Source organism: Topomyia yanbarensis, chromosome 3 (assembly GCF_030247195.1).
Source record: "Topomyia yanbarensis strain Yona2022 chromosome 3, ASM3024719v1, whole genome shotgun sequence".
Taxonomy (NCBI): Eukaryota; Metazoa; Arthropoda; class Insecta; order Diptera; family Culicidae; genus Topomyia; species Topomyia yanbarensis.
The window spans coordinates 348505184-348518593 of NC_080672.1; the positions used below are offsets into that span (position 1 = coordinate 348505184).

Genomic DNA, 13410 nt, shown 5'->3' on the forward strand with positions numbered 1-13410 from the left:
AAAATTTTATTTTCAATTAAAATGACGAGGATACAATTTGACATACATAAAAACTTTGATATCATTGGACAGGGATCATTTCAAGCTAAGGCTTATCAGGTAAAGTAATATAGTTCTGGGGGAAATAATTTAAGGATTAGGATCTTTGTATTTCTTTATACGCGCTAGTTTCCACACCTTCATCACAGAAATTACATTCGCACAAACTTGAATAAAGCGATTATCTATATAATTGTTAACTGATAGTTGGGTTAGCGCCAATTCTAACAATCTGAACATTTAGCACGATTCTTGATATTAGACTTTTGGTAACTTGGTTCCACCTGTTTGGGGAAAGAGAAGTGTTTAAAGATGAAATCATCCCTTTCTTTCGCATTTAACATTGTTCTATTAGAATAAAAAGTGATAAGTTACCGATACACTTCAAGTTTACTCGATAAATTATGTAATATTAAAAACAAAAAGTTTAATAGGTATTTAGGAATAAGAGAATGGAATCGAAAATTGAGCTTCTCAGTCTGTCTACAGTCAAATTCAACCTAGTCAACCTCCAGCTTTCGGAAGCTACCGATCACTCCGGCGGCAATGTCAGCATCGGTACTGTCAGCCCAGTACGGCGAGTTCTTGTTGATTTCGATCTGCATTTCATCGAGAGCAACCAATTGGTCACGCTTGGACTTGAGGAAGGACTTGAACTGGGCGATACAATCGGCCATGGGAACGGTACCGCCATACTCTTGGGGCAGTAGTTTCGGGTTGACCTTGGTTTTCAGTTCGTCCATGTTTTTGTGCACGAATACACGATTCTTCAGTTTATCGCTCAGCACGGACAAAATGAATTCAGACAACTTGTTGGCGAACGTAGGCAGGTTGACGAAGTGGTTCTCCTTTTGACGCATCGGTAATGAGTTTTGGACGCAGTGAGCTAGATTCTTGATGTCAGCGAAAGACCAGATCCCGAGGAATCCCATTGACAGATCGGAATCATCGATCACGTGAACGTAACCGGCTATTTGGGATTCCTCTTCGTCGAGCAATGCTTCGACTACGAGCGAATGGATACGGATCAGTTGAGCAGCCGTGAATCGACTTGTGTCGAATTTTCCCGCACTCGAGAAAACAATTTTACGGCCATATTCATCGCGTTCGGGCAATGCGAACAAGTACCCGGTGTCGATGATCGCTTCCAGTTCCGCATCGTTGATGTCCAGCTTGTGGAACCAGTTGGGATAGATCTGACGAATGGATAGGTACTTTTCCAGCATTTCGGTCGCTGCCGGGATGGAGAATTTCTTCGTTCGGAGGAACCGCAGCAGGAACGGAGCATCGGTGCGGCATTTCTTGATCAGCGGATGTTTGGCGATCCACTCGCGGAACTGTTTCAAAGCGTTCTCCCGAATGTCGTCCTCCTCGCGGAGCTCGTCCTGTGCCACCAGCTTGTACTTGTCGGGAAGGGAGAATGTGTAATCGTCGTACGACTCGGGTGCTTTGCACATGCTCAGAGCGGCTGCCACTGAAAGAAAAGAGAGAACGGTTATTGTAGCTTTGTGTTGATGTTTGAATATTTGAACTGCTTGACTGTTTCGAGTACAACTGCCTTTAAGTATACAACCCACATAGCTTAATAAAACTAACGCCTTGGTGCATTTTCAGTTAATTTCCACCATTGTTATTGTAACGCTGTTTGAGTTAGCTGGAACAGTTGTTTGTTATCTTTGTTCACTATTATTCCAGATAAACCATTCCGGAACGAGCTCAAATCGGTTATGTATGGTTTCGAAATCGGTTTCTGCATTTGAGTTGGAATCCATCATAGGTTCCGAATCAAATTCCGAATGGTTTGACCGGGATTGACATAATAATGAGAAAATATTTCACGGTACTTTTTATATTAATCCACACGCATGTGAAAATCTATTCCTTGGGTTGTTTTATGTTTCTTTGCATGTGATGTAAATAATCGTGGATTCTTGGTGTAAATTACAATTGCAGGGCTAATGCTACGGTCCTGTTGACCAGCATCAGTATCATAGGAATCGTTCAATCTCAGAAGATCTATAGAAAATCGCAATAGGTGGAGATAATGACAGAAAGCATAAGTAATGTTGAGAATTAAATGGAAGATAGGTCGAGTCATTTCATGGATCTAGCGAGTTAACATCAGGAAACTCGTGAGCAAGAGGCTTCGTGATCGCCAAAACAAACGTCGTCATCATGTGCAGCTATGACGCACCTACAAGGTGGATAGTGGAGCAGTTCACCCTAATATTGGAATAGTTAACCGAGCAGTTGATGCGCCGAAAGCCGGTAGTCATTGATGGTGACTTCAATGCCTGGGCTGTGAAGTGGGTAGTAGAGTAACCAGCACAAGGGGATGTATCCTGCAGGAAGCTCTAGTGAAGTTAGAGGTGCGATTCTATAATGGTTCCGTTAGTACGTTTCGGAGAAACGAGACGGACTTTATCATCGACGTCACATTCTGTAGTCCCTCACTGACGGTGAACATGGACTGAAGCATGTGAGAGGAGTGTACCGGTAGTAACCACCAGGCGATTCGCTACCACATCAACCAAGGAACTCTGCTGCAGCACGGCGTAGGAAGACCGGTGACCGAAAGTGGAGGCACCTCAGCTGGACAGCGAGATCGAGAACGTTTATGCGGAAGATTTAACAAGGATTGTGACGGCTTGTAACGCCACAAAACCGTGAAAACTGAAGGCACGCAGCAGACAGCGTCGAGCCTCCGGTCCGGAAGGAATACCATACACGACACTGAAAGCTGTGATCCTGGTATATCCGGTTATGTTCAGGATGGTGCTGCAGAAGTATTTAGAAGACGGCAACTTCTCAGAAATGTGTAAGGTACATCAGCTGGTGATGCTGCTTAAATCAGGGAAGATACCGGGCGATCCCGCATTGTACAGGTTAATATGTCTGCTGGATACACTCAGAAAGCTCGGAAAATTAATCGACGCCCGGTTGAGCGTCAACAACCACATCGACTACACCTGCGAAATGTCGGCAAAGGCATCGAACGGGATATCGAAGATCATGTCAATCGTCGGCGGTCCGAGAAGTAGCACGAGACGTCGGTTAGCTAGTGATTCGTCATCGATATTGTAATATGGAGTTCCTTCCTGAGGGCAGCGCTGAAAACCAAACGGAGCCGAGAAATGCTGTACAGGACATTCCAGCAGATGGCCGTACGAGTACAAAACAATATCGCCATGTTCATCACCCTAGCGGAGGTTATCGAGTGCTACAATCGGGGAAACACGAGAAGCGTGAGGAAGATGATTGGAATAGATCTGATGGCGAGATGGCTGCGGGAATGGGACAATACGATAAAAAGGTGGACTGCATTAGACTTCAATGAAGTTCATGTGTTGCAGGTTACCCTATATGCGAGGTTACTTGCAACAGGCATAAATGTTGGCCTTCCTGCAAACAGGGAATGATACTTTCACTTGATAAGTACCATTTAGTATTCTTCATACTACCATTAGCGCTTGAACATGTTGATTTTTTTTCTTAAATTTCCGCATTTTTAGTTATACCGCTTTGAAGTTGAAAAGTGTTGCAAGTAACCCCGTTTGACAGTAATCATGTGGAACGAAGTCAACAGAGTGGTGATGCAGATCATGACTGCCTTAAAGCGGAAATGGCGTGATGAACAGCGAGCAAGAGTTTTGGGAGAGCTATCACCGCCGGGAAACCTTCTGTCGTAGTAGACTAGATCAACCGTTGGGGATTAGTCGAGTGCAGTCGACAGAGCACCGGGTATGGGTCGTCGGGCGCCAGCGAACCGTACGCCATGCTCCTCCCGCAATCACCAAACTACCAGTAGGCCCGAGAGAACAATAGCAAAAACAGAAGAAGAATTGTTGTCGGGTGAATTTCTTCCGCCGGGTAACTCTCCGTCGGCGAGGGCAAGATTTACCGTTGGGGACTAGATTGTGTAGATCGCGACGAGATACCACGGGTCGTAGGGACACTAGTGAACCAAACGCCTTGATCCACCGGAATCACCGGACCGACCTCGGAACCTAGATGGGAGAACTTCTACTGTCGGGGTTTTCTCCGTCCGAGTAAGCTAGGTCCATCATCCCGAGTAGTTCACGAACAAGTCGAGAGTTTAATGAGGAAGTGATACTAAACGGAACAAGATGCCCAAGTAGCACACTTTGTTACTGTATAGTATTTGTAACAACTATGTTATGGAAAAAGCGCACTTTGTTTGTATGTTGTGCAACATGTTCCTAATTGCAACAACATACTGAAAACAATAGATGTACTATTTGTCGAGCACTGGGTAGTTGGACAGCTCTGTTTTAGGGTGGAATGGCAAACAAAGAGGTATTTGCAACTTGTTAGACTGTTTGTGCAAGTTAGCAAAATTTCTGATTAGTTTCACAACTGTTATTGATGTTTGCATACTTAACACTATTGGCCAGCTCTATAGTTACATAGTTGCACAATCAGTTTAAAAACCCGTGGAAATTATTTTCAAATATATCCAACAATAAAAAATATTGTATAGCAATTGTGCAACATTTAAAACTTTCAACAAGTTGCAATTGCTACTTGGGTGGTAGCCAAAGGGCTTTAACGAGTTTCGGTGCTATATGGCACCGGATAGAAAGCCAAAGGCCTCAAGATGTTGCGGTGTTGAATGGCACAAGGGAGCCCAAGGGTACAGTAAATTAGACAGTCTGAAGTTTGCCGCCCAGATTGTCCTCGAAGGGGAAGAGCACACATTCTCGATCCACAGCTAGCTTTCCTACTGCCATACAGAAATTTCCACGTTTTTGTGGATGCTCGAAAACTATACATATAGTAACGTATGCGGAATTAAATTTGGACAACCCTTCCAGCATTAAAATTTTTTTTGCAATCCTGTGCAATGCATCATACTAAATGTCATACTCGAGGCACACATATTTTTAACATCCAGTGTTGATTTTGACCCGCTAGGAAATACCTTGTAAACAAAATGGCAGCGAACGAGGAACAACGACGAATAAATATTTGTAATTTTTTTGATAACCATCCTGACTGGAACAAACCAAGGGTGGTCAATCATGTCATCGCAGCTGGATTAAGTCGCAGTACTATTTATAACATTCTGTCGACATACCAAAATCGAAAAACTACTGCCAGAAAGTCTGGTTTTGGAAAATCATGCAGTTTAGGGGATCCTAAGGTAAGACGTCAACTGAAAAAAGCAACTGTCAACAAAGTTGCAAAATCATACAGAGAACTGGGCAGAAAGTATAATTGTGATGGGAAATCAGTGAAAACTTAAATAAGTAAAAGATCGAGAAAAGTGAGGCCAGCGGTTTCTAAGGAGCAAGAAATTACACAGAAACATCGTTTGAATTCGCTAGTTCAAAAAGTTTTCTTCGAAAAAAATGATGTAATTTGCATAATGGATGATGAAACATATTTCACTATGGAAGGAAATGAATGGCAAGGTCATCATTATTACGAAGCAAATGGGGGCGTAACTGATCAAGTAAAGTATGTAGAGCACACAAAATTTCCAAAAAAGGTCCTAATGTGGCTTGCAATCAGCCCGCTTGGAATGTCGGAGCCGATATTTTTCGAATCGGGTTTAGCCGTCAATGACGATAGCATAAGCATAAGCATGAGCATGAGAGATCGCCCGTAGTTGCTACTCCGTTATTGACCAGAACCAAAATAAGGTTGCAAAATGTTGATTGGAACAACATGCTTGGGAATAACATGATGAGCCACATTGTACAATCTATTCCGATCCCTGCATGCTGATCAATACCGACGCCGGCCACGTCCGAATGCAGATCTTCTGGGAAAGGAAGGAATGTTAGTCCGATACATGTTGCTACTAGAGACCGAGGAATCCTCTGCATCTCCACATGTATCACGGGAAGGGGAGAGTTGTTAGTAAGTGTGCCAATAGCGTTATCATGTAATAATTGCTCTGGGCAGCCGGCTGCCGAGAATTTGGGAAATTTATCATTTGTTGTATTAATACGATTAGCAAAATAAGCAACTTGAACTCCGGATAGCCAGCTATAAGGAGCACTGCTTATATTTTTTTTATTAATATTCAATCACGCGACGAATTTATTCGTGGTTTCTATCGTGTCGGTGCTGATTTTACCCGGCGATCGTTTGAATAAAATGAGGAATCTTATACCGAAGGTTCATCAGACTCTTCCATAGGTGTCGCGGAGTTGGTGGTTTGGAAGGAAATAGGGTCTAGGATTCGCTCCAAGCAAGCGATGCGACCTGTAAAGCATAGTTTATTAGGGATCATCCATAAATGACGTAGCATTTTTTGAGTAATTTTTACCACCCCCTCCCCCATCGTAGCATTTCGTCACAAACCTCTAAATACCTCCTGGTAATTACGTAGCTTGACGGTAACTCTCTCCCCCCTGTCCCCGTGATTTTTTTAAATAAAAACCGATGTTAGTTATTCCCTTTTGAAAAAGCTACATAGCCTGACATGACCCCCTACCCTCCCGTCGTCACACATCATCACAAAATGCAAAACTCTCCCCTCCCCCATATAATGCTACGTCATTTATGGATGATCCCTTAGTTTGTAGTTCAGTTAGTTTTCGAAAACACGATCGCTCGAAAAAGATCTTGTTTAGTTTTTTGTTCTTTTAAAATGGGTAGCCGGCTACCGAGAGTATCCTATGTTTTCTAAACAAAAGCAATTTCAACTCCACACAGCGGATCGTGGGAGTATTGCCCAGAAAAACTAATCTTATCTGCTTAACCCTCAAAAAGGCAACCGGGTCTCAGAGGCCCGGCACGTTACAATTTTTTAGTTACAAAAAAATGTGTATGCAGTATAAGCTTGGGCATGGAAATTTTGATAAGTAGCTTTGAAATCTATAACAAAAATAAAGAATTGTGAAATTTTCATTTATGGAGTGATGCGCAGCTATGTTTGAATTTTTTACATGCACAAAAAGGCAAGCCGGGCCTTGCAGGCCCAGTGTGCATGCAACATTTACTAGGAATACTACGGGTTTTATACATTAATATTTATCTGAAAAAAACATTTTGATGAGTTCATCTTCATATTAGCAGGAATTTTTTTCATGTTTTGATTGATTTTATCTTTTTACCTTTTCTTATAAGAAAAAAATCTTGAAAGTTTAGGCAAATTCTATACATTTCTTTTATAAGAAATGTAAAAATAGCATTCGATAATGACGTGTGTCATATTTTTTGGGTAAATACTGTTATTTCACCCACTGTGGTCTACTTGACAATTATTTGGATACAACATAACCTAACTCTGTCGTTATAGTCTATTTTTGTTGTCTATTCTTTGTGTTATAGTTGTCGTAATTATTCAAATTGTAGGATCTAAAAGCAACAAAAAATTGAAATGGCTATAAGACGATATGCCCATGTTTTCAATCGTCTCAAAGAATCTGAAATAATGGAAGAAATTCAAACAATTTCAACAGAAGACGATTCCGAAACTGATTTGCAAAGCGAGGTAGAAGATGTGGATGATATTGCTTCCGACGATTAATCTGATGCAGAAAAATATGAATATGTACTCCGGTTATGCATTAATAGCAACCCAGAAACATTTATTGGTCGTGTTCAAACCAAATGGAGCTCAGAACCAATCAACAGTCGACGTGATCTTCCGAGTACTCACCTTTTGGAAAAAAATTTGACCTTTTTACATCCATCGCCTTATACGCTGAAATCGGGATTTGCTGCGTGTTCGTACTCATCATCCTGTAATTCCGGAACCGGAAGTCGGATCAATTAGAAATTCAACAGCAGCCAATGGGAATGCTGTACCTTTCATTTGAAACCAATTTTGTAAAAATCGGTACGGAATTCGCTGAGAAATGGGTATGACATTATCTTAGGAACTTGGTAAGTTCCCCCGGGGCATCAAGAACCGCCATAGCTGGCCAATGTGGTCGAAGTGCCTTCGGTGGGTCATTAATGATCTAGACATGCAAAGTCAAGTAATTTTGCACATATTTTAATATATATTGCATTATTTGAACATCATGGTGGTATCAGTTTCTATGGAAATTTTCTGTGTGATTGTACTCTTCAACACGTAACTCCAGAACCGAAAGTCGGATCAATAAAAAAATCAATAGCGACCGATGGGAAGGGTGCACCTTTCATTTGAGACTAAATTTGTACAAATCGGTCCAGCCACCTCAGAGAAAAATCGGTGAGATTGTTTGCCACATACATACATCCATACATACATGCATACATACACACACATACAAACATTTTACGATCTCGACGAACTGAGTCGAATGGTATAAGAGATTTGGCTCTGCGGGTCTCGGTTAAAAAGTCGTAATTTCGACCGATTGCATAACCTTTCTATATGAGAAGGGCAAAAAGGAGCTTGAATTTAGACGGGCCTGAGAGGCCCGGCTTGCCCTTTAATGCTAGGATTTTAGCTTGCCTTCACAAGGGTTAATGAGCCGGATCACTATTTATTGCGACATTATTTAGACTAACTTCGCTATTCCTTCTCTACGATATATTTTTTGGGTTGCAAACTATCGAGTGATAACACGTTATACAGACAAAGAGTTATGATAGCTCTAGATGTTATAAATCAGCGAAAGTGTTTCCTATTTCTAATATCGGATTGTTTGTGAAATACATGTATACGAACGATTATATCGAACATTGAAGGGAAATACAAAGGATCGTTAACCTGATGGCCGGGCATGTTACCAAAAACGGAACTTGAAATTAGATTCATTAAAACAGACGCGGCGAATTTTCAGTACGTATTGATCCGCGTTCATCGATACTAGTCAAATAAAAGTCTTATTGGAACTGATTATTCACTTACTAATAGCTTTTTCAATATAATAAACTTTCCCCAAAAGTTGAACAAAATCTATTTTCACACATCGTCGAACCTCCTGTGTATTGAAAATGTCCAAAACTATTGATTGTCAACTGCCAATAACTTTCCCTTCAATATAAAACACTCTCGAAAAGTTGACAAAAAATCGATTTTGACACATCGTCGGACCCCCCCCCCCCCCTGTGCATAGAAAATGTCCAAACTATTGATTTTCAACTGCCAACAACATGTCCTTCAATAGTTATTTATTTCTAAACAATTGAAATTTAACCGCATCAACTTCAATTCCAATAAACGGGAAAGTAACGCAAAATGTATCGCGATAACCACCGATGAATTATCGACGATGACGATGAATACATTATCGTTAACGGAGTTTCCGATGACGTTGACGGGTGGTTAACGTTATCGACGATGACGATTAATTATCGATTAACAACCCTGAACCTTAAGGTCCGCCCAGGTTAAGTCTTCGGTACGGAGCAATACCTCGACCTAGGCACTTCTAGCATGTTGTTAGTCGCCTCTTACGACATGGGAGCAGATCCCAGAGGTTCTATTCTTGGCTGAAATAGTGCAAAAAGATTTCAGCCCGCCGGAAACCACACGGCTTAGGTTTAGCCGTCAATGACGATAGGTATATAAACTTTTGCTTACCAAAAGTTGTTGATTTCATCAACCGGAAGCACAAACACAAGAATATTGTGTTTTGGCCTGATCTGGCATCTAGCCATTACGCCAAGAAAACATTGGAGGCAATGAAGGAGTATGGCATACCTTTGATTCAAAAAACTGATAACCCTCCAAATGTACCACAACTGCGTCCTATTGAAGATTTCTGGGCTAATTTGAAACGTAGAGTATATAACAACAATTTTCGTTCGAAAACAATCAAACATCTGATAATCAAAATTAAGAAAGAAATCAAAGAAATGCCAACATCGACTTTTTCGACTGCCATGGAAAAAGTTCCTGCAAACTGGGGAGCAAGAGGCAGCTCGAGACGTTTCCTGGCGGATGTCTCATCCTCAATATTGAGGTATGGCGTACCGGTCTGGGCTGCTGCGCTGAACTCAAAGCGGAACTGGACGAAGTTGACACGTACGTTTCGCCTAATGGTTCGAAGAAGTTCGAAGGGACATACCTGGAACGTGAACAGAGTGGTTACGAGCATACTTTCTGAGCTGCAGAGCAAGTGGCGAAGGGACCAACAAAGTAGCGCTATTGGCTAGAATGCCGCTGTGGAACCACAAATCGGGTTTTGGGAGAATATCCGCCACCGGGGAACTCTGTAATAGTGAGACTGGGTCCACCGCCGGGGATTAGTTGAGTAGTACACGACGTAGCACTGCATTCGGGTCGTCGGAGCGCCAGTGAACCGGTCGTCAGGCTTCACCGGAATCGCAGGACCGACCACGACACCCTACTGGGTAGCTCGTGAGTAGGCTAGATCCGCCGCCGGGGATTGGACCAAGTAGATCGCATCGAATAGCTACCAGTGGGTCGTTAGAGCACCAGTGTGCCTTCTGCTTGGCCCATTGAGTAGGCTAGGTCCACCGCCGGGGACTAGATCGAGAGGCAGCGGAGAGCCAAATGACTCACGAAAACGAACATCGGTACCGGGAGCAATCTACCGCCGGGGAATTCACGGCAGGGTAGATTCACCGACAGGATCTTCACGAAAATGAGAGCTAATTGGTTCATGAAACAAACACCAGTACCGAAAGAAATTCCGTTGCCGGGAAACTCTCAGTCGGAGTAGGATAATATCCGAGTTGATCTCGATAAAGCTGGGAGCTAAGTGGCTCAATTAAACGGGTATCGGTGTGGGGAGAAATTCTTCCGTCGGGGAACTATCGGTCGGAGTAGGATGAGTTCCCCGTTGGGGATTATCCATATAGATCATGGTAAGGCCAGGAGCTGAATGACTCACTGAAACAGGAGCTAAATGACTCAAGGAATCAGCACCTAAATGGCTCATGGGTACGAGAGCTAAACGGCGACCCAATAGATGGAGACAAGAATTAAGAGAAGAGTCGAGAGTTAAATCAATGGTCAAAGGTCGCGCTATTCCATGAACCAAGCGAGGTTCCTAGGTAGAGCAGAAGAAAGAGGTGCGACGAAAGCACAATGAGCTCCCCTACGAAGTAATATCTTGAGGTAATTCCGTGCGGAAGAAGAACGTAAAATAGTAAGGAGTGGTTAGGCACGAACGTGCCACACAGTGCCAATACACTACAGGCCAGGCTTTTGAAGCTTTTTAAACCTTACTATAAAGAAAAAGTTTTCAAAATTTGAGCGAATCCTATACATTTCTTTTGTAAGAAATGTAAAACGCGGCCGGAATACGGTTACCGATTTTTAGCGTGATTGCATAACCTTTCTATATGAGAAGGGTAAAAATAATAAATCAAAATCCTTTCAGTAGATACTTTGCACTCTATTCCCCAAATATAGTTCAATTTCGCACCTTAAATAGAACGTTTCTTTAAATTTTAATAATGGTAATAGTCCAGATTAAGAAAATAGGAGTTTCTCTGCTTCTACACATCGCCTGCCCGATCAAAAACACCTTACAAACGTGTAGTTAGAACACCTTAAATTTTCTAGTACTATTAGTAAATCTCATATTCGGTTGGCGCATAAATACTTTGAACTCTTGAATATCCATTGAAAAATCTCTTATGAAAAATTCCTAACCCTATGTGCGGGGTCGTGACTCGAATCCAGGTGCGCTGCGTCCAAGGCAATTCTGGGCAATTAACCTTTTCCTATAAATTAATAAGATTTGACAAACAGAAATCAGCTTCAGCTTCTCAATGTAAGGTTATACTCAAGTGGCAATTTTACATTTCTCTTTGACATTGTTTATTTGTAAAAACTTGAATAGAGATGGTAATTAATGGTATTGTTCCAGTACCAGGAGCAACTGGAAGTACTCCGGAGCAAACAAGGAGAAAATCGTATTCTCTTCTTAGGGTAGCAAACTGGAGTAAAGACTAGCAATTTTGTTTTGTTCCTGTTTACTCCGGAGCAACGGGAAGCCAGAAGCTTGTACTGGAACAAACATAATTGCTCCAATAACTACTCTAAGCAGCATCCTGAAGAATGACGTACTCCCTTAGCAGCTTGTCGTCAGCTAACAATCAGAATTCGAGGTTATGTAATGCATAATTTCAATTTCGACTGCCATAATGACCTCAAATCAAGGCTCAGTTTATTCGCTCTAGTGACCACTATTCAGTCGCCAACTGTCCAAATTATACAATCTGAGATCTGAGTTCATCGTTATCAGAGGGTGACCATACAATTTTGTGTGCTCATGCGTGGTCTAATTAGCATGTGGCGGTAATGATGTTTTTTTTTGCACAGCGCCTCTATGTTATAACTATATAATCGAAGTTGATATTTAGAGCATATTGAGTTAGGTTTTTTTTGGATTTGTCGGTCATGGGAAACAACAACCGGCAACCGTGTTGCGATGCGGAGTGGAAGTCCTAATCGTAGAAACGAGTTTACCCTCTCCGTTCATTGATCGGTGACGAACATGTGTTGTAGTTATATCACGATCATAGTTTGCCGTCACCTAAGAGGAAAGCAATGTCGGTGCCGCTAGGCGCAAGGAAATCTACAACCGGTTTCTGTGCGTTTCGTATCTACGCAAATTTATGCATTCGATGTCTAGTTTCACTTTCCGTTGCAACATTGACGTATTAGCTTCTTTGCTATGGTGTACACAAACTCAACCATTAGGACCATAGAACGTCGGAAACTGCCAATTCGTAACTGGCTGTTGTTTCGTGATTTTTTTTTATTGAACCTAGGAAATACCCAATAATTAATGTTTTGCTGCTAAATCCTTCAACAAAGTTTGCGGAACTGAGATTCGCAATCGCTACTCTTCAGTTGATTGTCAGTTCTCGAGTTCTCTGTAGTATTAAAATAGATGTTTCTTAAACGTCTCGTTCTTCCATATATGCATACCAATAGTAATCCGATACAACACTGATGAAGATGAAATTTTACACACGTGATGTCATACACATACAAGTTTTACCCATCTATTCGACGATAGTCCAGCAAAAAAGACAACAAACCTTTATTTGGCATACAAAACAGAGTGCTCTTGACGTCACAGTCGGCGTCAATCTCACTTTAGGGGAGCAGTGGGAAACGCATGTCATAAATTTCAATGTCGCATGTTGATCAAATCAATTGCCATGGTAGTTTCACTGTTTTGAGTGATTCACAAGAGACGGTAAAGTAACTCGCGTAAAATAAGCAGTAAAATATGAACGCGCTTCTTATACTCGGAAACGGGTTTTAGGACTGCAATTGTGTTTATACAGCCTACGGTCCAACGGTCCAACGCCAATGAAAGTACCTTCACTTTTCTTTTTTTAGAGTTACAACATAACTCTCAAAAAAAAACGGAAACTATTAACAGTGAAAAACACGAATCTTAATTTCTTTATGTACAGGTATATGTGCACAAAAAGCCGGCTGGCTAGTGGGTTTCTTTCATAGTCGTC

At 41.8% G+C, this 13410-nt stretch overlaps 1 protein-coding gene across 1 annotated transcript in view; it reads right to left on the reverse strand.

Annotated features, from left to right (window-relative positions):
• LOC131690230 (clavesin-1-like) overlaps window positions 1-13410 on the reverse strand; it is a 35457-nt gene continuing 22047 nt past the window's right edge. Inside the window, exon 2 of the mRNA XM_058975821.1 lies at window positions 1-1513. Coding sequence (XP_058831804.1) covers window positions 540-1513 — 974 coding nt within the window. The 3' untranslated portion in view covers window positions 1-539. The remainder of the gene's footprint in view (window positions 1514-13410) is intronic.